Source organism: Hylobates moloch, unplaced genomic scaffold (assembly GCF_009828535.3).
Source record: "Hylobates moloch isolate HMO894 unplaced genomic scaffold, HMol_V3 SCAFFOLD_20, whole genome shotgun sequence".
Lineage (NCBI taxonomy): Eukaryota > Metazoa > Chordata > Mammalia > Primates > Hylobatidae > Hylobates > Hylobates moloch.
This window is the reverse complement of record NW_026652295.1, coordinates 43,325,679-43,350,967: the sequence shown is the minus strand read 5'-3', so window position 1 is coordinate 43,350,967 and position 25,289 is coordinate 43,325,679. Positions and strand designations below refer to the sequence as shown.

General features: G+C 35.3%; 1 protein-coding gene across 11 annotated transcripts in view; it reads left to right on the top strand.

The window, feature by feature from the left end:
• The window catches only part of SUPT3H (SPT3 homolog, SAGA and STAGA complex component), a 555,592-nt gene that overhangs the window by 350,966 nt on the left and 179,337 nt on the right, over nucleotides 1-25,289 (top strand). For all 11 annotated transcript variants that reach the window (XM_058432546.1, XM_058432547.1, XM_058432550.1 and 8 more), the window contains 3 exons: nucleotides 2,830-2,916; nucleotides 6,392-6,482; nucleotides 17,453-17,592. In XM_058432546.1, coding sequence (XP_058288529.1) covers nucleotides 2,830-2,916; nucleotides 6,392-6,482; nucleotides 17,453-17,592 — 318 coding nt within the window. The remainder of the gene's footprint in view (nucleotides 1-2,829; nucleotides 2,917-6,391; nucleotides 6,483-17,452; nucleotides 17,593-25,289) is intronic.

Genomic DNA, 25,289 nt, shown 5'->3' with positions numbered 1-25,289 from the left:
GTGCATGTGTCTTTATGGTAGAATGATTTATACCCCTTGGGGTATATACCCAGTAATAGGTTTGCTGGGTCCAGTGGTAGGTCTGCTTTTAGCTCTGGGGAATCGCCATTACTACTTTCCACAATGGTTGAACTAATTTACACTCCCATTAACAGTGTATAAGTGTTCCCTTTTCTCCACAACCTTGCCAGCATCTGTTATTTTTTTGACTGTTTAATAATAGCCATTCTGACTGCTGTAAGATGGCATCTCATTGTGCTTTTGATTTGCATTTCTCTAATGATCAGTGTTACTGAGCTTTTTTTTCATATGCTTGTTGGCCACATCTATGTCGTCTTTGGAAAAGTGTTTGTTCTTCTCCTTTGCCCACTTTTTAATGCTCAACCTGTTTTTAAAGTTTGTATTGTTAAAGAAAACTTTCTTTAGTCTTTCTGGTAGTAGGCAAAAATTTGCAGGAGAAGTAAACCAATGCATAATAACACAGTTGACCCTTGACCAACTTGGGCTTGAACTGCATGGTCCCACTTATATGCAGATTTTTTTCAACCAAACATGGATGGAAAGTAGTATTCCTGAGATGTGAAACTCCTCTATAAGGAGGGCTGACTTTTTGGATACACAGGTTCCATAGGGCTGAGTGCAGGACTTGAGTATTTTGGTATGGGGGTAGCAGATGACTTTTGTATGAGTTACTTTAATTAGCTAATAAGATTTCTGTCTTCACTTGGTAGAGAAGAGGAGGTCAGAGTTTGAGAGAGGTAATTTTGGGATTTAGGACACATCCAGAATAGGCAGGCCTTGGTAAGGTAACATAGTGATACTTTCAGTTCCAGAGACATACTAACTAGACAGAGGTCCAAGGCAGACTAGGGAGTGGTACTAATGCTAGTCCTGGTAAGGATATTATGTTGGTTGAGATAAATTAGAAAATCAGGTAAATAAAAAACAAAGATAAACTTTTCCTGCTACATACGACAGCATAACCATGATATAAATTCCAGATCCTTATAGTGGTCATGTATTGGTTCTGAAAACAAAAAAAAAACAGTGATTCCAAATATCCAACTCTTCTGTGTCTTTATTTTCTATTATCATACTTATCCTGGCTAATATGTTTGTAAACTGATACTTTAGAGAATGTTATGAATAGAGATTATATATATATGTAGTGTACATAAACTGTTGATTAATTGAGAAAACTATTTAGGGATACATATTTCTCCTGATCCTTTCTTAATGTGAGTAAAATTACGTATGTCTGTATAGTGTTTTTCAGATTTCAAATGATCAGCATTCTTCATTTAAGAAAATAAATTTGCTATGTATGTGTCCAGACAAATGTATATGTAGCCCATATTCTTCTCAACATTGATTGCCTGTATTTTAGACTGTGATAGAAATATTTTTATTTGAAAAGCACGTGTACATATATTTCCCTCACACTCTACCAATTTTTAGGAAAAATATGTTCATGCCTGCTGAAAACTGTTAGTTTCTGAGTAGATAACATCATCTTTTTAAAAACCTCCCCCTCCCCCAAGGTTTCTTTTTAAATGGTTCACAGTTAAATTTAAATTTCTGTATTTAGATAGGATTGTGTTTATATACCAACCGCAGTATCCAGGAAATTCAGTGGTAAAGCTGACACATAGCGAGTTTATAGTCTATTTTGTAGTCTGTGTATTTAGAGAAGGTTTGAAGCTTACTTAGCAAAATGGATTAAACATTGAAGCAGAATTTCTTTAGCACAAATGTACTATTTGATTTCATATATTTGTTAATAGTGTGTCACTTTTTAAAGATTAGTTCTCAAGAAAATGTGTTAGGTTTATCTTTTAAAAGAAGGATGCATTCAGGAACAGCTTTTATATGTAAATATTTTTATAATATTTCATATTGGATAGACTTGGTTTGGTGCAATCAGTATGATTTGGTGAAATTTGGAAGAAGGTACAGACACATTTTTATAGTGTTTTCTGTAGCATCTTTATTTTTTTCAGATGGGCATATTTTATGTTGCTTCCAACTAATCAAAATAAGAAATTGAGTTTGCCTGTGCCAAAAAGTGGAACTATCATTTTTCACATTCTTTTATTTTCCAGGTCATTTTTAAGTAAGATTATGTTTCTAGGACTTATGAATTCCTGAAAAATCTTGACTTCGTAGATATAAGGGGCTAGATGAACATTTCAGGGGGAATCTAACTTTTTGTGCAGTAATGTTTTGTGTTGTACATTCCAGATACAGTTAACTTTTTGTGTGCATGTGATTAGTATGGAAAGAAATTAATGCAGTCCAGTATTATGATTTATGGACTGAATCCTTTACCCACTGAAGACTTGCCAAAACTAAACGTATTTTTTTTCCTTTGGATATTAGAAACAGCTACTGTTTTTGTTGCTCTTTTAAAGTTCTGAATGGGCCTATTTCAAATCAGAGCAGCATGGGAGCTCAGATTAATAATATACTTATTCAACTAGTGATACTGAGTGAAACCATTGCTCACATGAGTATGAAGGATAGAATTTCATGAAATTATTTTCAGGTGCATTAATGCATTTCTGGAAGCTGTGTATGATTTTTCTTTTGCATGAAAGAAAAGATTTCTGTTTATTGTATTGGTTACAGGTGGGCTCATAAGTTAATTTAATTGCATGTTTTATATCTTAAAAACATAAGACATTTTGCTCTTAAAAGCAGTAATGTGATTGCTGGATTATTCCCAGAGGTTTTTAACTCTTAGTATATTTATCTCTCTAGAGACATCATGACTGTACTATATATAATTTATATTACTGAGAAAAATTTCTGAATTTTCATTATTGTTAGTTACAGCAAGCTGCTGAAGTTTCTCAGCTGCGGGGAGCAAGGGTAATCACTCCTGAAGATCTTCTGTTTTTGATGCGCAAAGATAAGGTAATATAACATAATTTTATTGTATTAAAATCCACGTTTTGTTTAATTGAACTTGCATGTGGAAACTATATATCCTTGTTGTATAGCTTTCAAATTAAAATAATAACTATTGAACTGATGTTTTAGTCTTCATAGTTTGTACGACAAAATGGGTTTACAAAAGAATTGATATTTATTATGTGGACAAAAGCACTTATATAAAAACTGTGCTAACAGTGAACCCTCACTTATCCTTATGTGTCTATGTGGACACTTTCATTGCTACATGACACTCACTAAATATTGACTCTATGTTCTGTTGTCACAAGTGGGATATAACTGAATGGCTTATTTATTTTTCTCCTCTTCTTATAGATTAACATTACCAGGATTATAGACTTTCCTAGAGTAATTTTTTAAGCCTGAAATACAAAGTTTAGTCTGTAGCTCTACCTTATTGAAAAATGCAAATTAATTAAGATTAATTTTCAATGGGATAAACATATACCATAATTTCTGTTTTTGAACAAAGACCTACCTTTCTTACTCTTTGAAATCTGGTATTAAAATATTTAAGCTGATATTTGTGTGTCTAATTTTGCCATAATTATTTTTCATGAGTAGGTAGTCAAACATATTCTCTAATATTTTACATGTTTCAGTTAATCAACTCTTAGATGATATGAAGAATATTACTAAATGAAAATCTTCACTATTAAGAAAATTATTATTTGGTATAGGGTATCTGTATGATTTAGTTGAAGAAGCATTTTAAGACTCATGAAATTTCAAGGTTGTATGATTAGATGGAGAGACTGTAGGATTTTTTAAAGTGAAAGTTTCTGCCTAGGGTGAGGCAGGCTTATGTACAAGGTGCCAGATGCAAAGAAACTATTGAAGATATCAAATAATGTGCATGTAAAGAACTGTAAAATGCATTATTTTTCAGCTATTAATAGAAATCTTGAACCTGAAGGTCAGGAACGAGTGATAATACATTCTAAGTGTAAGCATACAACAAGCTACAAAGGATTATCAGTTACTTTTAAAATTAAGCAGCATTGTGGTCTAATAAATCTACAAGAAGGCCACCATTAAGACCTAACTATCATTCATCAGCTTTGAATTTCATAGAACTACGTTTTTCGGGTTACAGATTGTTTTCCATAAATATAACACATAAACCAAATCTTCTATCAAAAAGATAAGATTCTCAGAAAATTTTAAAAAAAAAGTAAAAAGGAATTTATTGACTTTTAAAGCAGCTATTACAAACTCACTGTCTAGGTATTTGTAAGTTAATTTTTTAAAATAAAATTTCATCTTGAGTATATACCAAATTCTATAGCGTAAGTACAGTCAGCTTGGTATGAAGACTGATAATACAATCTTCAAAAAAACTTAGAACTTTATTTTATTTATTTATTTATTTACTTTGAGGTGGAATCTTGCTCTATTGCCAGGCTAGAGTGCTGTGGAACCATCTCGACTCACTGCAACCTCCGCCTCCTGGGTTCAATAGATTCTCCTGCTTCAGCTTCCCAAGTAGCTGGGGCTACAAGCGCGTGCCACTATGCCCAGCTAATTTTTGTATTTTTAGTAGAGACAGGGTTTCACCATGTTGGCCAGGATGGTCTGTATCTCCTGACCTCGTGATTTACCTGCCTCAGCCTCCCAAAGTGCTGGGATTCAGGTGTGAGCCACCACACGCGGCCTAAAACTTTTTATAAGATTAAAAAAAGCATGCAGGCACGGTGGCTCACGCCTGTAATCCCAGCACTTTGGGAGGCCGAGGCGGGCAGATCATGAAGTCAGGAGATCGAGACCATCCTGGCTAACATGGTGAAACCCCGTCTCTGCTAAAAAAACTACAAAAAATTAGCCGGACGTGGTGGCAGATGCCTGTAGTCCCAGCTACCCGGGAGGGTGAAGCAGGAGAATGGAGTGAATCTGGGAGGCGGAGCTTGCAGTGAGCCGAGATCGTGCCACTGCACTCCAGCCTGGGCGACAGAGCAAGACTCCGTCTCAAAATAAAAAAAAAAAAAAAGCAATTACAGTCAGGTACCACATGATGAACTTTTTTTCAAAAATGTACTGCAAATACAGCAGTAGTCCCGTAAGATTATAATGGAGCTGAACAATTCCAATTATCTAGTGATGTCATAGGTTTCATACTAACATTGTAGTGCAAAGCATGACTCAACTTTGTGGTGATGCTGGTGTATACCTCTGCACTGCTGATGGTATAAAAGCCTAGCACATAAAATTATGTATAGTACATAATAATTGATAAAGATAATAAATGACTGTTACTTGTTTATCTATTTATAATACTCTTCATCATTATTTTAGAGTGTACTTGCAAAAAACACTTAACTGTAAACCACCTGAGGTTGTTCCTTCATGAGATATTCCAATAAAAAAGCAGTTATCAAGGGAGCTGACAGTTCCATGCATGCTAGTGCCCTTGAAGACCTTCCAGTGGGACAAGATGTGGAGGTGGAAGACAGTGATATTGACAATCCTGAACTTATATAGGCATAGGCTAGTGTGTGTGTGTGTGTGTGTGTGTGTGTGTGTGTGTGTGTGTGCATGCGCGCGCATCTTAGTTTTTAACAAAGAAGTTTAAAAAGCTATAAGAAATTTAAAAGTAGAAAAAAGTTTATAGAATAAGGATATAAAGGAAAAACATTTTTGTACAATTGTGTAAGGTGTTTGTGTTTTAAGCTAAGTATTACTGTAAGAGTCAAGTTTTTTTAAAATTAAGTCTATAAAGTAAAATAGTTACAGTAATGAAGCTAAGGCACATTTATTATTGAAGAAAGAAAAATTTTAAATATAGCATAGCCTAAGTGTACAGCTTTTTAAAAAATAAAGTCTGCAATAGCATGCAGTAATGTCCTAGGCCCTCAAATTCACTTGCCACTCATTCATGGACTCAACCAGAGCAACTTCAAGTCCTACAAGCTTTATTCATGGTATATGCCCTCTACAAATGTATCATTTTTTTGGTCATTTACATGGTATTTTAACTAATTTTTCTATATTTACATATGTTTAGATACACAAATACTTACCATTTTCTTACCCTTGCATACGGGTTTGTAGCCCATGAACGGTAGGCCGCACTATGTAGCCTAGCTGTGCATTAGACTGTTCCATCTAGGTTTGTGTAAGTGTATTCAATGATGTTCACAAAATGTTGAAGTCTCCTGAGGATGCATTTCTTAGATCCCCATCATTAAGCAATGTGTGACTGTTGTGATTCTGGAACATCCGAATATTTGTAAATGAAAACTGCTTTTTTAAAAGACTTGTATTTTAGCCTTTGTGTTTGATGACTACCTTTTTATGTCATAGCCATATGCTAAGGATTACTTTATTTTCTCTGATATCATGGGGTGCAAGTTTATTAAATTTGGTTATAATAGTCTTTAATCAGTAAAGTGAATATATGTATAGATTTTCTTATTTACTTATTTTATATTTTTAATAGAAAAAACTTAGAAGATTGCTAAAATACATGTTTATCCGAGACTACAAATCAAAGATTGTCAAAGGCATCGATGAGGATGATCTTCTTGAAGGTAACCAAAACAAAACACAAAACTAAAACATGAGCTTATGACACATGTGTGCTGGATAACACATTTATGCAATTCCAATGTAGATATTCTCGAGAACTAGTTAATTTTGTTTACTGTCAACAAATCAAGTGGAATACCCTTGCAAAAGTATATATTTCTGATAAAACATATTATACCATGTTACCTATTTAATATTACTGCACTTCTTGTAGAATCTAATTCTTGAAAAATAGTTCTGCAGATGAATTGAAATGTTTCTTTTTATGGAGCACATAGTGAATGCAGACTTAAGAGTAAAACAGACATGAATTCCAATCAATACCAGTTCTCTGCTTTCTTTGTGTGACCTTGAGGGTCAGTTTCCTCATTTATGTGGAGGGAAATTATATTGTGTAACATGTGGAGTGCTTACAAGAGTTTAGCATACTATATGAAAAGAACTTCATACATGCCTGCCACTGAATAAATGATAGCAGTTAACACCATACTTCAGACACCATGAAGTTTGGGGTGGTAAGAGTAATATTCAGTTTTCCTAAACCATCATATTAGTTTGATGTCCTCTCATTCATTTCAAATCTTCCCCCTTCATTTGTATTTTCCAATTTTGTGTGTCTTACAAAAAGCACACTAAAACTTTAAAAAAAAACAGTTGATAGAAATTATAAAGTAAAATATTCAGGTAGAACACATCTAATCTTGATGTGGGACTTCTGAAATGGCTATGTAAGGAGTATGGCAGAGTCTCTCCCCAGTGAAACACATTTAACTGGTAAAATTTTTTTGAAATAATCATTTAACATCTGTAGAAATTGTCCTAAGCACATACAGCAAGCAGGGCAACACGTATTCAAGATCAACTAAATCTTGTTAAGAACGGTATTGAGAGTCTGTTGCATTTAAACCATGACCTGCTCACATGATCACTCTTCACCATTCTTGCCACCTTAACTCAGTGTGACAGAAGCTCTACTCTGAGTGAGTGTAGCTTGCCCCTCCAGTTCTTATTCTAGGGCAACAATTTTACCCCAGAAGGGGCAAGAGGTAGGCATCTCTCATCTCCCTCAGCCCCATGTTGCAAAAGCTTTATTCCAGGCAGGCACAGCTGAGATGACTGGGGCTCCCTTTTCTCACTTAACCTCGACTCATAGGATAAAAGCTCTACCTCAGGCATGGTGGTCTGAGAATACTGGGCTCTGATTGCCACCACCCTAGCTCTCATAGAGAACAAAGCTACATACCAGAATAGACAAGCCTAGAAGTCTAGGGGTTGCTTCTCTTTCCAGATCCATTCTCAGATCCAGGGAACTCTTTCCAGGAGAAGTTAATTGCAGGTCCAGCCTTAGCTTCAGTACAGTGGTACAGAGGTTCAGCTCAGACCTTAGGAGCAGAAAGCTCTGCAGCTCTTCCACATCACTGCTTGGAACAGAGTGTGTGGAAGTTCATACCTAAGTTCATTGTAAAAATAACAACAACGAAGATCCTGGTGATGAGTGATTAAGAGGGGACTGGTAGCTCCGTGATACTGGTAGCAAAAAGCAAAACAGTGGGTCAGCTAGATGTTAAACAAAGAAAACAAGGGAAAGAGATAGTTAAAAAGAGCCCTGCTGCAGTCAGAGCAAAACTTAGAAGCTGGCAACATTTCACAGGGGCCCAACATTATTTAGATCAATCAATCTCTGGAGCAGTTTATGCCCAAGGGTATTATCAGAAACAGTGGAGCAAACAGCTGTCAGTTAGTGGGGGCTAACAGCTGTATGTGATAACAGTAGAGGCAGAAAACAGCCGGAAACTTAATGGGGAGATCAGGGAAGGTAACAGCCAAAGAACCCCTGACTAAAACTACAGTCATCTCTGGTTATGGAGGAGACTGTTTGCATACTCAAGGCTGTACCCTCTGAAGAACAATATCAGAGGCTGCATACTGCAAGGGAAGAGACTTCATTGTACTAGTTCAGCCAAGTCATGAAATAAACAATGACAAGCCCCAGGGAGGGGAGGGAATTATTTAGATTTGCTACACTATATTATCTAAAGTGTCCCTTTTCAACAACAACAACAAAATATTAGATATGCCAAGTAATAGGCAAGTGTGATCCATAAAAAGGAGACCAAAAAAAAAGTAGACAATAGAAACTGCTTTTTGGAGGCCCAGATGTTGGACTTAGCAGACAAAAACATCAAAGCAGCTATTATGTATGTGTTCAAATAACTAAAGGAAATAAAATTTTAAAAAAAGGAAGATGATAGTAGTGTCTCACAAAGTAAAGAGTATCAATAAAGACAGAATTTATTTTAAAAAATAGAAATTACGGAGTTCAAGAATACAATTACTGAAATGAAAAAAATCAGAAGGGCTCAGTAGTTGTTTTCAGCTGGCAGAAGAAAGAATCTGAACTTGAAGACATTAAAGAATATACAATCTGAAGAAAAAAGTGAAAAAATAATAAAGAAAAAACAGCTTCAGAGAAATGTAGAGTACCATTAAGTGTGTAAAAATACACATAATGAGAGTATCAGAAGATGACAGAAAAAGAAGTAGAAAAATATTCAAGAAATAATGACTGAAAACATCCCAAATTTGATGAAAACTACCAATCTACTAATTCAAGCATATCAACAAGCTCCAATTAGGATAAACATAAAGAAATCTACACTAAGACAGTTTTACCATAAATGTGGGAAAAAAAAAACAGACAAAAAATCATGAAAGTCACAAGAAAAAAACATATACAGGGGGACCCTGACAATATTGATGGCTGACTTCTCATCAACATAGAGATCAGAAGGCAGTGGGATGATATATTGAAAGTGCTGAAAGAAAAAAAACTGTCCATCGAGAAACATATCCAGCAAAACTATCTTTCAAAAATGAATGCAAAATATATTCCCAGATAAACAAAAACCAGGAGAATTTCTTGCTATCAGACCCATATAAGAAAAGTTTTTAAGGCTAAAAGCAAGCTGCACCAAATAATTTGAATCCACACATTTATAAAGATAATTAAGCACATAAATATAAGAGAAAGTATAATTGTCTAAAAGCAAGCTGCACCAAATAATTTGAATTCACACATTTATAAAGATAAGTACATAAATATGAGATAATATAATTGTATATTTCCTTTCCTTTTTAAAACTGACTTATAAAGCAGCTATATAAAACACTGTATATAAAAATTGTGATGTTGGGTCTGTAACATTTGGAAATATATTTGACAGTAATGACATGGATGAGGTAAGTGGTAATAATGCTGTACTGCGGTAAGGAAATGGCACCTCAAGTTATAGAAAGAAATGAAAAGAACCAGAAGTGGCAAATAAAATGGTTAATATGACAAACTATAAGTATATAGTTGGTCTGCTATGAAGACATAGACCACTGAAACTGAATCAAGAAGGAATGGAAAATCTGAACAGGACAATAGCAAAAGGTTAAATTAGTAGCTTAAAAATTTCCACAAAAGCTCAGTCACAGATTATTGCACTGTTGAATTCCACCAAATGTTTAAAGAAGAATACCAATTATTTCCTAACTAATTCTATAAAGGTAATATAGATTGAGCCTGATATGAAAACCAAAGATATCACAAGAAAAGAAAACCACAGACTGCGATCTTTTTTAATACAGATGCAAAAATCCTCAACAGAATGCCATTAAACTGAATTCAGCAAATATAGAAAGGATTATAAACCATGACCAAATGGGATTTGTCATAGGGATATAAGGTTGTTTTAAACTTAGAAAACAATTCATGTAATGCATCAAATTAACAGAATAAAGGAGAAAAATCACATGATCATCTCAATAAATGTAGGAAAAGCATTTAACAAAATTCCAAAAGTTTTTAATGAGAGGGGCATTCGACAGACTAGGAAGAGAAGGAAACCTCTTTAACTTGATAAAGATGATTGCGTGGACTGAATGTTTGTGTCCCTCCTCACCCTCTGAATATATATGTTGAAGCCTAATTCCCGGTGTGGTAGTATTTGGAGGTGAGAATTGTGAGAAGTATTAATAATTAGATCATAAGGATGGAACCTTTATGATTAGGGCATTTCGGAGAAGAGACACAAGAAAGTTTGTTTCCTCTGTTTCTGCTGTCCACCATATGTGGATACAACAAGGTCATGTCATCTGTAAGCCATGAAGCAGGCCTTCACCAAACACTAAACCTACTGGCATCTTGATCTTAGACTTCCCAACCTCCAGAACTGTGAGAAATAAATGTTTGTTGTTTAAGCCTCCCAGTTTATGATGTATTTGTTGTAGCAGCCTGAGCTAAGACAGACATATATGGAAAACCCACACCTGACATCATACTTAATGGTAAAAGACTGTATGCTTTCCCTTATAAGATCGGGAACAAGACAAAGATGTCCATTAATGGCACTTATATGCAATATTGTACTGAAGGTTTTAGCCAGGTGTTTAGTCAGAAAGAGAAATGAAGGGCATCCAGATTAGAAAAAAAGAAGTAAAACTACCTCTGTTTACAGATAACATGATTTTGTATATAGAAAATTCTAAGAAATCCAATAAAAACTATTACAACTAATAGACTGGTTCGATGTATTTGCTAGATATAAGAGAAATATGCAGATATCAAGCATATTTTATTATATCAGCCATGAACAGCTCAAAATTGAAATTAAGAAAATGCCATTTACAATAGCATCAAAAAGAATAAAATATTTTGGAATAAAATTACTAAAGACCTGCAAGATTCATGTACTGAAAACTACAAAATATTGTTGAAATAAGGCCTAGATAGTAATGGAAGGACATCCTACGTTCATGGATTGGAACATTCAATATTATTAGAGTGTTAATACTCTCCAACCTGGCCTACAGATTTCACCTGCTTTTTTGTAGAAATGAATACACCATGATTCTACCAATCATGAATACGCTGATTCTACCAATCCTATAGAAATGCCAGATTCTGATATGGAAATTACTCATCTAGGTCATAAGGGAACTAGAATACCTAGAACCATCTTAACAAAGTCAAAGGACTCATGCTTGCTGATTTCAAAACTTACCATAAAGCTACAGTAATTATGATAGAGCAGTACTGGTATAAGTGTAGACATATTTGTCAATGAAATGGAATGGAATGAGAGTTCAGTAATAAGCATTTAGGGTCAGTTGATATTGACAAGGATTTCAAGAGAATTTGATAGGGAAAAAATAGCCATTTTGACAAATATTGCTGGAGCAACTGGATATCCACATACAAAAGAAAGAATTTGGGCACCTACAACAACAAAGTACACAAAGTTAACCCAATATGGATCATAGACTTAAATATAAGGGCTCAAACTATAAAATTCTTAAAAAGAAATACAGGAATAAATGTTGATGACTCTGGAGGAGGCAAAGCATTCTGAATGTATGACACCAACAGCACAAACAGCAAAAGAAAAAGGGAAAATTGGACTTGATCAGTTATTTCAAAGTCAAAACAGTGACCAATAAATTAACTGATCAATTTTAAAACTTTTATGTTTCAAAGAGCAACATCAAGAAAGTGAAAAGACAAACCACAGAATGGGAGAAAATTTTTCTTATATATCTGATAGGGTACTTTTGTATAGAATATATCAAGAATGCATGCAACTTAACAATAAAAAGACAGTGGCCCAATTTAAAAATGGGCAAAGGATCTGAATAGACATTTCTACAAAGAAGATTGACTAATGGACAATAGACACTGAAAAAGATACTTAAAAATCATGCCTATAAATAATCCCAGCACTTTAGGAGGCTGAAGCGGGTGGATCACTTGAGGTCAGGAGTTCAAGACCAGCGTGGCCAACATGGTAAAACCCCATCTCTACTAAAAATACAAAAAATTAGCCAGGTGTAGTGGTGTGTGCCTGTAATCCCAGTTACCTGGGAGGTCGAGGCAGTAGAATACCCTGAAACAGGAGGCAGAAGTTGCAGTGAGCCATGATTGTGCCACTGCACTCCAGCCTGGGCAACAGAGGGAGATTCCATCTCAAAAAAAAAAAAAGGCATTAGCCATCAGAGAAATGCAAATCAAAACCACATTGATATAATACTCCACACCCACTAGGATGACTGTGATCAAAAAGATAAAAACAAGGCCGAGTATGGTGGCTCATACCTATAATCCCAGCATTTTGGGAGGCTGAGGCAGGAGGATCACTTGAAGCCAGGATTTTGAAACCAGCCTAGGCAACAAAGCAAGACCCCATCTCTAGAAAAAAAAATTTAATTACCCAGTCTCAGTGGCATGTGCCTGTGGACCCAGCTACTCAGGAGGCTGAGGTGGGAAGATTACTTGAGCCCAGGAGTTTGAGGCTGCAGTATGCTATGACTGCACCACTTCATTCCAGCCTGGCAACAGAGCGAGACCCTATCTCTTAAAAACAAACAAACAAACAAACAAAATGATAATAACAAGTGCTGTTGAGGACATGGAGAGCTAGAACCTTCTTACGTTGTTAGAGTATAAAATGGTGCAGACAATTCAGAAAGCATTTTGGAAGTTCCTCAAAAGGGTAAACATAGATTTACCAACTGAACCAGAAATTCCATTCCTAGCAAAAGAAGTGGAATAAGATAAATGAAAATATGTATTCACATAAAAATTTGTACATGAGTGTTAGCAGCATTATTCATGATAATAAAAAAGGAAATAGCCCAAATGTCTATCAATGGATGAATGGATAAATAAGTATGGAATATTCATATAAAGGAATATTATTTGGCCATAAAAAGGAATTAAACACTGATATATGCTAAAACATGGATGAACCTTGAAAATATTAAGCTAAATGAAAGAAACCAATCACAAAGACCAGATATTTTATTCTATCTATATGATATGTCTAGAATAGGCAAATCTAAAGTGACGAAGTGTAGAGTAGTGGTTGCCTAGAGAGTTGGCGGAGGGGAGGATTGAGATAGGGAATCATTTAAAATCCCATCAAAATCCTCCACTCAAACCCTTACCATTGATTACATTACAACCGAATCCCAACCAGCAGCAGAAAAAAGGGGAGGGGGGGGAATACTTATGGTGAGGGGAGTAATGCATCAACATAGAGGAAGCTAAGACAGAAAGTAATACCTGCCAGCAAAATAGTTGGGATTAGATGACAACTTAAATTTTAAAAAGTAAGGAGAACAATAGTGGGACTCAAATGTAGCACAAAAGAGATTTTCTAGAGTTAACACACAGTAATTCACAAATAACTTAAATAACTTAATAATTTTTTGTTCAAAAAGTCACTCTTCAGACCCAATTAGGGAGAATAAAATGCAATAGTTATCTCAACGCACACAGAAAAATGTAAAGATATGAAAATTATGAGGGAAAAAGGTAAGAGATATAGAGGATAAATTCAGAGGAGTTAAGATGCATATGATAGGCATTTCAGAAAGTAAAAGTAGGAGATGGAGGAGAGGCAATTATTAATAAATTATAGAGCTAAGAAAATCCAAGACTGCAGAGTAAAAAAGGTTGAGTAGATAAACACCTGGAATGTCTTAATAAAATTCTTGATCTCTAAACATAATGAGAAAATCTTACAAAAGCTCAGCCTCCTCTACCTCCAAAAAAGGAATTATTAAATGAATCACATTATAATTGCACTTCTCATGTATAACACCAGAAGCTAGAAGGCACTAGAATCATATTTATTGATTCATGAGAGGAAGGGACTGCAATCCAAGGACTTTATACCCAACCAAGATAAGATATCTGTCTGCAGTACTAAAGAAACATATTCGACAATATGCAAATATCAAGTGCAGAAAGTAAATCATCCATAGATCCCATTGATAAACTTCAAAGTTAGAAAAAAGAAAGAATAGGAAAGAAGTATTTTGAGTAGTTAATCTTGTTTGGACTCAGTATTTATCTGTAATGATACAATATGTGAGAACATGCAATATAAGTGCTAAATTTCTTGAAGTACTGGTGAAATTCTGTTAATACTGTAAAAATAATACCCCTTTTCATTGGAAAGCCAAAAGTTTAGAGATAGAGGGAGAAGGGGTGAAGTAAAAATTTTTCAAAGGTCTATTGATAGGAAGCTGAGAGGGAAAATGAAAGTGTTCTGAAGGTCTCTTGATACTGGAAAGGGGGGAACGTTAGAAGAAAAAGTTACTTGATTGGGAAAATGTTACCTCTTGGTAGGGGTATAATTGATATTTTAAATAATAATGGAAACTGTTGTTTAAAATATGTTCAAGCAATGTGTCCAACCAGGAAAAAGCGAGGTAAACATTAAAGAAAATGGAAAAAGGGATGGTAAACATTAACAGAATAGAAAAGTATATTACAATTTCAAATTAACAATGAGAAGAAATGGAAGGACTGTCAACATGGCCAAACCATTAAAAATGAAGAAAGGAAAAGGAAAAAACAAGAGTATGAAACAAATACCAAATATAAAGCAAGAGAAAATAATAAAAATGAAATATATCGGTCATTGCAGTAATTATGAAATGGATTAAATTCTTACATTGAGACATTATAAACAACCACAAAAATAAAACTTGAAGATAAAGAAAGGTTATAAATAATGCGATGAACAAATAAATGGTAAATAAATGCATACACAAATGCAAAGAAAGCGGAAGTGGCAATATTAACATCATGCAAGCTATAATTTAACATTAAAAGCCCAAACAGGATAAAGAGGAATATTTTATAGAAGGATAAAGGGGAATAATAATAATAATAGAACAGGATAAAGAGGAATAATTATAGAAGACACAATTTTTGACATAATAGACCCATAAGCACTAAATAGTAAGTAGTAAATCATCAAAATAGCAAGATATGCTTAGACCTGTATTTATCTGGAATAGAGGGTCTATGAATTTTTTCAATATATCTACAGAACATTTACAAAACTTAATTGTAAAATTGGCCACAAAATGAACCTTTACAAATTTAAATAAGAATAGATATCTGATAGGATCCATTCCATCTGTGTGAGTGGAGAGAAGTCATCTCAAACAAAAGTTAGAAAAGATGAACTTATTTGACAATATAGAAATTAAAAAAAATTTTTTTTTTGAGACGGAGTTTTGCACTTGTTGCCCAGGCTGGAGTGAATGGAGTGATCTTGGCTCACCACAACCTCTGTCTCCCGGGTTCAAGCGATTCTCCTGCCTCAGCCTCCCGAGTAGCTGGGATTATAGTAGAGACAGGGTCTCTCCATGTTGATCAGGCTGGTCTCAAACTCCTGACCTCAGGTGATCCGCCCGCCTCGGCCTCCCAAAGTGCTGGGATTACAGGCGTGAGCCACCACGCCTGGCAAATTTTAAATTGTTTAGTGGCAAAAGATGCTTTAAAATGCATAGGCAAATGAAAGACTAGGATAAACATTTTTAACTCAGATAACAAAGGGGTAATATAAAAGAGCCCTTTGAATTGTTAAGAAAAAGACAACCCAGTTGAAAATGGGCAAAGGATAAAAATAGACAATTAACAGAAAAGCTTATTCAGATAGCTGACAAACATATGGGAAAAAATGTTTAGATTCATTAGGGAAATTAAATATTTTAACCACAATGATATATCACTTTACATTTATTAGCCTTTTCTCATGGAGAGACAAGGCATTCCTCATTACTCTTGGAAACTTGAACGGTTAATGCACTGGTAAACAATCTCTTAACTTCCATTAAAATGTTTGTACCTTTTAACTCAGTAGTTCCATCCTTGTGAATCTATGCCATAAACATTAAGCCAACCATACAGAATGCCATGTGGATGGGATGTTTATTACAGCATTTCCCCCGGGTGGTAAAAACCTGAAACAAAGTTTATGCCCATCGATAGGGGATTGGCTGGAAAGCTGTGGTACATACATATTGTAAAATGTTACACAGCCGTTAAGAAGGAATCAGGGCTGTACCAGTTGACTTGGAGGGATTTTTCTCCCTAATTGATGAAGAAACATGAAGTGCAAGACAAGAAAGAAATAAAAGGAATATCATAAGAACCCTTTTCTAGAAAGTATAAATGAATAAAACAGCTCTATAAATGAATGTATTTTTATGGCTATATAAGCATGGAGAATACATATTGGGTGGTATTAATATGAGTTACAAGATTTTGAGTTGGAATTTGGCTGATCATGTAAAAGGGAAGGAAATGGGAAAGAGTAATCAAACAAAAATGATATGTGATATCATTTTAATATATTTTAATTTATAGATGTTTATAAAACTTTCTGATGTAAAAATTTAAAAGAAATGATAACAATGAAGAAAAATGATCTATGGACCTAAGATAATAATATAGATTCTTATATGTATATAGTTGTTAATGTTCTTAGAGATATATATTTTTTAAATCTTCTGTAACCTTAAGTTGTCAAATTTTAAAAAATATATTCAGCTATCTCACAATAATTGTGCTTTTTATAAAGATTTCCTTTGTGTTATTCATTTTGCTATTATTTTGTTACATAAAAGTTTATGTCTGTTTAAAATTCCTTTTATTACTAGATACTATTTCACCCTGTCTCCTTTAGTGTTTTTGGTCTTGAGCTATATTTTCTAATGTTAATGTTACTAGTTCTGCTTTCTTAGCTTGTATTTGCCTAGCATATCCTTATTCATCATTTTTTGTATTGTCATTTCAGAGGTGTTTGTTATAAATACTATATAACAGTATTCTTTTTCCAAATCTGAGCACACCACTCTCTCCTTTTTATAAGGGATTTAATTAGCCCTTTCACACTTATTTTGGTAATTGATCATTTGGTTCTATTCTCTCAGTCTAATTTGTGACATGAAAAATTATTTAATTCTGTATGACTTATACTTTTATTTTGAATGCAAGAAATTTTTAAAGATTATTTTCAGAGAATCCCAATTCTGAATTTGGTATACTATATTTAATACATGTAATAATTAGTGCTGATGTAAACCTATTGAGAACATTTCTTTTTTTCTTTCCCTTGACTTCATGAAGACAAATTGAGTGGCAGCAATAATGCGAACAAAAGACAAAAGATTGCTCAGGACTTCCTCAACTCTATTGACCAGACAGGAGAACTTTTAGCAATGTTTGAAGATGACGAAATTGATGAAGTTAAACAAGAAAGAATGGAGGTATAGTACATTCTTCCATTTTTACAGATATAGAACAATCATTGCAGTGCCTATGCTGTTTGGTTCTATTCTCATGTTCTTTTTTTTTTTGAGACGGAGTCTCTCTCTGTCGCCCAGGCTGGACTGCAGTGGCGCTATCTCGGCTCACTGCAAGCTCCGCCTCCCAGGTCCACGCCATTCTCCTGCCTCAGCCTCTCCGAGTGGCTGGGACTACAGGCGCCCGCCACCACGCCCGGCTAATTTTTTGTATTTTTAGTAGAGACGGAGTTTCACCATGGTCTCGATCTCCTGACCTCGTGATCCACCCGCCTCGGCCTCCCAAAGTGCTGGGATTACAAGCGTGAGCCACCGCGCCCGGCCTCTATTCTCATGTTCTTTAAATGTTGTCTGAAATCTCTAAGTCAATGGTTTTATGTCTGATGGTAGCGATGTGCAGAGGATTAGCCCCTGAAATGGGAGTCAGATCTGCCTTCAGCATCAGCTTTGGGAAATGACTTCTGTTTTCTGTTTCCTTATTTCCTGTTTTGAAAATGATTAGGTTTCCCTACTCTGGATCTGACATTTACTGATTTTATTTTATGAAGCTAACTTCTAATTAAATATTTACCTTTTTTGTTTCAAATCATCCAGTTTTATTTGTAAACAAAACTAATTCTTACTGCTTTTATGTTGGCATATATAGTGTGAAGAGCTATTCTGCCAGCTATAGTTGCAGGCTGTGATTGGACTTACTAGCTAGGGTAGTACCCAGGGCAATTACATGCTTTATATCACTGCAAGACAAAATTAGTGACATGTATTTGGATTGCCTGGATATGTCTTAACAATGAATTTGAAAATTATATGTCTTCTATTTACCTTAGCTACCTATACATAAAATTATTATTTCTTTAAACACTAAAAGAAAAATTTAAAGTAAAATGATTTATTTCATTTGAGTGCCTTCCAAATTACAAGACAGTATTTTCACAGTTCATATTGCTATTATCATACTTTCACGTATAAGGAAGCTCCATTTTCCCCTTCTCTTTCAGTTGGGCAATGGAGGTAATTTCAGAATTGCAAAAGATTGTGCTAAGTGCCAACTTTTTTATAGTTTCTATGCATGCTGAAAATATAATTATTTTATGTTAAACTTTGGAGGAGGTCCAGTAGACATACATGCTTTATAAACTTCAACAACCTTTAAAGAATTAGCATGCTTAGATCATGAACTGTGATCTAAAGGCAGTGTTCTTTTAGGTATCAATTACTTTAGAAATGTGTGGTTATCTTGGTTTGGTACAACTGCAAATGGTTTTAGTTCAACTTTGCCTTGGGCCAAAAACATGCTAAGTTGTCCAAAGCAGATGATAAACATGTATTTCTGATGTCATCATTGCCCAAACAGGATATGGTTGTTTAGTGGCATGGTTTCACTTATGATGCATTACACAAAGAGCAAATATTGTTTATGCTTTATTTTTTAAATATTTTTATATTATAAAAATGGCCACTGAGAAAAGTTCATTAAGGAATAAAGCATAATACATAAAGCATTAGTAAAATTGAACAGGTAACTTTTCAATTTTGATGGGAAGATCTTGGCTAGCCAAACCTGTTGCCTAAAAGGGCATTCCACAATCAAGAAGAGAAGAAATGGAACATTTTGTAGCTCTATAATAGCAGGCTACTGTAGACCTAGAAAAATGGGGGTCAGCAGGGTACTAAAGTCAATAAAATATCTGGAGATGCAGGGTAGAAAAAGCTTGGGTACTTATGCAGTCTGTACACTTCTTCTTTATAGTTATGTATTACATACTGGTAACCAGGATAATAAAATATCAGAAGTTGATAAAAATAGTTACAATGAAAGTCTTCATATGTACAATAAACATGAGACTGGCAACTTCATTAAGCTTTGTATCATAACAAAAATCTTCTCTGGCCAACATAACAGAGTAGCTTTTATATTCTACTCATCCAAATAACAGTTTAACTGAAAAAAATATGCTGGGCTTGTAGACATAACTTAACTGTAGACAGTAGAAAGTGGAACCGTTAAGAGCATAGGCCTTGCCTGCTTCTAATTTGATAGGTTATAGTTTCAACAGTAAACCACAACTGTGGCAGTTCATATGAAACCACTTTGGACTCAGAGACTACAATCTCTTGCTTTTAAAGTTCAGTAGAATAATCAGTCCTGGCATCATTCAGTGACTTAATTTTCGTCTAAGCATCACTTATGGTTGCAGAAACTTTGTTTACTACCTTCTCCCCTAGCATGTATGAAAATGGTATAGACCTACCAACAGGCTTAATTTTAGTTTTCTTTCTTCTTTATAGATCTAAAAACTCACTTGGTATTCTAGCTTCTTCTCAAAACATTGAGCAAACATACAAAAAACAGCCTGAGTTCTTTCCTATTGTTTTCAGCTGATGTATGTGTGCTTGGCTTTAGTTTCATCCATAATTTACTTCAATACTATTGATTTATGTGACTTGAAATATAAAAAAAGGCTGAATTTTTACATCCATTTTGCCTTACTAGTTCATCATCGTGATAGTTAGCTAACTCTTACACATTTATTTTTCTCTAGCACCAGGTTCTAGCACTTGGGCATACCTATAGTAGAGATCCATGATCTCAGAACATCCTTTTAAATGATGAAATAAAGATTAAATAATGCTCAGAGTTGCTTTAGTGTATTTGAGGGACTGAGAAAGAAAAGCAGAGAAATACATAAAACTATAGCTTCCCTCCAACCCCACCCACCTCCATCCCAAAATAAGGCAGGTGTGTCTAAGTGTAGTTAATGTTTCTTTCATTCTGATTTTTTCATCTAATCAAATATTTTGTGGCTTTGTCAACCAAAGACCAAAATACAGTCACTAAAAGCTTCAAATAGCTTTGAGTTTTCTTGTCAGTGAGGAACTGTGGTCACCCACGGAAGAGCTGTGCCTGAGAACCTGCTTTGCTGCTTGTAGAGGAACCTGAGAAGCTCAAGTATGTCATTAATCAAGTAAACTATCTAGTCTTGTAAGCCACTAAGTTTGTAAAGAGATATAAACAATGGGTGCTTAAAAAGTTGAGAGAACTCTACCTTCAGAGTGATCCTCAAATTGATAAACGTAAACAAGAGAGCAAAGATTAGAGCTTACCAGAGAGAGCAGCTTTTAAACATTTTGGGGTGCAGAAAATCCCTAGTGACTTTTTATCTCGTGTTTTCATATCAGAGGCTTAATAGTGGAATCTAGAGAGAAAGCAGAGTGATATACATAACATTTAAGGCAGCTTAAAATTTGTTGATAATAAGCTTTAAATTAAATAAGGTGCCAGGTAGTCATCTGAATTTGCTTAACCTGAAATGAACTGACCATAGATTTGAAAACATATAGTTTCTTATAAAGGCTGAATAATAAGAGAAATCAGGTATATCATTCAGTTGTGCCCAAGTGTAGCATGGTTATGATTCCTGGGGATTTTGAGTCCCAGGGTTATGGTTTTTGGAGATAAGTGGACTAGAAAACTCATTGAAGAAGAAATAGGTGGATGCCTGTAGAAGTTGTCCATCTTCTCCTGTTTTTGAAGTCTTTCTATCATTCCCATTTCTACCTATCATGATTTCTTTTTTTTTTTTTTTTTTTATACTTTAGGTTTTAGGGTACATGTGCACAATGTGCAGGTTTGTTACATATGTATCCATGTGCCATGTTGATTTCCTGCACCCATTAGCTCGTCATTTAGCATTAGGTATATCTCCTAATGCTGTCCCCGCCCCCCCCACCCCCCACCCCACAACAGTACCCGGAATGTGATGTTCCCCTTCCTGTGTCCATGAGTTCTCATTGTTCAATTCCCACCTATGAGTGAGAACATGCGGTGTTTGGTTTTTTGTCCTTGCGATAGTTTACTGAGAATGATGTTTTCCAGTTTCATCCATGTCCCTACAAAGGACACGAACTCATCATTTTTTATGGCTGCATAGTATTCCATGGTGTATATGTGCCACATTTTCTTAATCCAGTCTATTGTTGTTGGACATTTGGGTTGGTTCCAAGTCTTTGCTATTGTGAATAGTGCCGCAATAAACATACGTGTGCATGTGTCTTTATAGCAGCATGATTTATACTCCTTTGGGTATATACCCAGTAATGGGATGGCTGGGTCAAATGGTATTTCTAGTTCTAGATCCCTGAGGAATCGCCACACTGACTTCCACAATGGTTGAACTAGTTTACAGTGCCACCAACAGTGTAAAAGTGTTCCTATTTCTCCACATCCTCTCCAGCACCTGTTGTTTCCTGATTTTTTAATGATGGCCATTCTAACTGGTGTGAGATGGTATCTCACTGTGGTTTTGATTTGCATTTCTCTGATGGCCAGTGATGATGAGCATTTCTTCATGTGTTTTCTGGCTGCATAAATGTCTTCTTTTGAGAAGTGTCTGTTCATGTCCTTTGCCCACTTTTTGATGGGGTTGTTTGTTTTTTTCTTGTAAATTTGTTTGAGTTCATTGTAGATTCTGGATATTAGCCCTTTGTCAGATGAGTAGGTTGCAAAAATTTTCTCCCATTCTGTAGGTTGCCTGTTCACTCTGATGGTAGTTTCTTTTGCTGTGCAGAAGCTCTTTAGTTTAATGAGATCCCATTTGTCAATTTTGGCTTTTGTTGCCATTGCTTTTGGTGTTTTAGACATGAAGTCCTTGCCCACGCCTATGGCCTGAATGGTATTGCCTAGGTTTTCTTGTAGGATTTTAATGGTTTTAGGTCTAACATTTAAGTCTTTAATCCATCTTGAATTAATTTTTGTATAAGGTGTAAGGAAGGGATCCAGTTGCAGCTTTCTACATATGGCTAGCCAGTTTTCCCAGCACCATTTATTAAATAGGGAATCCTTTCCCCATTTCTTGTTTTTGTCAGGTTTGTCAAAGATCAAATAGTTGTAGATATGCGGCATCATTTCTGAGGGCTCTGTTCTGTTCCATTGATCTATATCTCTGTTGTGGTACCAGTACCATGCTGTTTTGGTTACTGTAGCCTTGTAGTACAGTTTGAAGTCAGGTAGCATGATGCCTCCAGCTTTGTTCTTTTGGCTTAGGATTGACTTGGCAATGCGGGCTCTTTTTTGGTTCCATATGAACTTTAAAGTAGTTTTTTCCAATTCTGTGAAGAAAGTCATTGGTAGCTTGATGGGGATGGCATTGAATCTATAAATTACTTTGGGCAGTATGGCCATTTTCACGATATTGATTCTTCCAACCCATGAGCATGGAATGTTCTCCCATTTGTTTGTATCCTCTTCTATTTCATTGAGCAGTGGTTTGTAGTTCTCCTTGAAGAGGTCCTTCACATCCCTTGTAAGTTGGATTCCTAGGTATTTTATTCTCTTTGAAGCAATTGTGAATGGGAGTTCACTCATGATTTGGCTCTCTGTTTGTCTGTGATTGGTGTACAAGAATGCTTGTGATTTTTGTACATTGATTTTGTATCCTGAGACTTTGCTGAAGTTGCTAATCAGCTTAAGGAGATTTTGGGCTGAGACAATGGGATTTTCTAGATATACAATCATGTCATCTGCAAACAGGGACAGTTTGACTTCCTCTTTTCCTAATTGAATACCCTTTATTTCCTTCTCCTGCCTGATTGCTCTGGCCAGAACTTCCAGCACTATGTTGAATAGGAGTGGTGAGAGAGGGCATCCCTGTCTTGTGCCAGTTTTCAGAGGGAATGCTTCCAGTTTTTGCCCATTCAGTATGATATTGGCTGTGGGTTTGTCGTATATAGCTCTTATTATTTTGAGATACGTCCCATCAATACCTAATCTGTTGAGAGTTTTTAGCATGAAGGGTTGTTGAATTTTGTCAAAAGCCTTTTCTGCATCTATTGAGATAATCATGTGGTTTTTGTCTTTGGTTCTGTTTATATGCTGGATTACATTTATTGATTTGCGTATGTTGAACCAGCCTTGCATCCCAGAGATGAAGCCCACTTGATCATGGTGTATAAGCTTTTTGATGTGCTGCTGGATTCAGTTTGCCAGTATTTTATTGAGGATTTTTGCATCAATGTTCATCAAGGATATTGGTCTAAAATTCTCTTTTTTGGTTGTGTCTCTGCCTGGCTTTGGTATCAGGATGATGCTGGCTTCATAAAATGTGTTAGGGAGGATTCCGTCTTTTTCTATTGATTGGAATAGTTTCAGAAGGAATGGTACCAGTTCCTCCTTGTACCTCTGGTAGAATTCAGCTGTGAATCCATCAGGTCCTGGACTCTTTTTGGTTGGTAAGCTATTGATTATTGCCACAATTTCAGAACCTGTTATTGGTCTATTCAGAGATTCGACTTCTTCCTGATTTAGTCTTGGGAGGGTGTATTTGTCAAGGAATTTATCCATTTCTTCTAGATTTTCTAGTTTATTTGCATAGAGGTGTTTGTAGTATTCTCTGATGGTAGATTGTATTTCTGTGGGATCAGTGGTGATATCCCCTTTTTCATTTTTTATTGCATCTATTTGATTCTTCTCTCTTTTCTTCTTTATTAGTCTTGCTAGCGGTCTATCAATTTTGTTGATCTTCTCAAAAAACTAGCTCCTGGATTCATTAATTTTTTGAAGGGTTTTTTGTGTCTCTATTTCCTTCAGTTCTGCTCTGATTTTAGTTATTTCTAGCCTTCTGCTAGCTTTTGAATGTGTTTGCTCTTGCTTTTCTAGTTCTTTCAATTGTGATGTTAGGGTGTCAATTTTGGATCTTTCCTGTTTTCTCTTGTGGGCATTTAGTGCTATAAATTTCCCTCTACACACTGCTTTGAATGTGTCCCAGAGATTCTGGTAGGTTGTGTCTTTGTTCTCGTTGGTTTCAAAGAACATCTTTATTTCTGCCTTCATTTCATTATGTACCCAATAGTCATTCAGGAGCAGGTTGTTCAGTTTCCATGTAGTTGAGCGGTTTTGAGTGAGTTTCTTAATCCTGAGTTCTAGTTTGATTGCACTGTGGTCTGAGAGACAGTTTGTTATAATTTCTGTTCTTTTACATTTGCTGAGGAGAGCTTTACTTCCACCTATGTGGTCAATTTTGGAATAGGTGTGGTGTGGTGCTGAAAAAAAATGTATATTCTGTTGATTTGGGGTGGAGAGTTCTGTAGATGTCTATTAGGTCCACTTTGTTTAGAGCTGAGTTCAATTCCTGGATATCCTTGTTAACTTTCTGTCTAGATGATCTGTCTAATGTTGACAGTGGGGTGTTAAAATCTCCCATTATTATTGTGTGGGAGTTTAAGTCCCTTTGTAGGTCACTCAGGACTTGCTTTATGAATCTGGGTGCTCCTGTGTTGGGTGCATATATATTTAGGATAGTTAGCTCTTCTTGTTGAATTGATCCCTTTACCATTATGTAATGGCCTTCTTTGTCTCTTTTGATCTTTGTTGGTTTAAAGTCTATTTTGTCAGAGACTAGGATTGCAACCCCTGCCTTTTTTTGTTTTCCATTTGCTTGATAGATCTTCCTCCATCCCTTTATTTTGAGTCTATGTGTGTCTCTGCACGTGAGATGGGTTTCCTGAATACAGCACACTGATGGGTCCTGACTCCTTATCCAGTTTGCCAGTCTGTGTCTTTTAATTGGAGCATTTAGCCCATTTACATTTAACGTTAATATTGTTATGTGTGAATCTGATCCTGTCATTATGATGTTAGTTGGTTATTTTGCTCATTAGTTGAT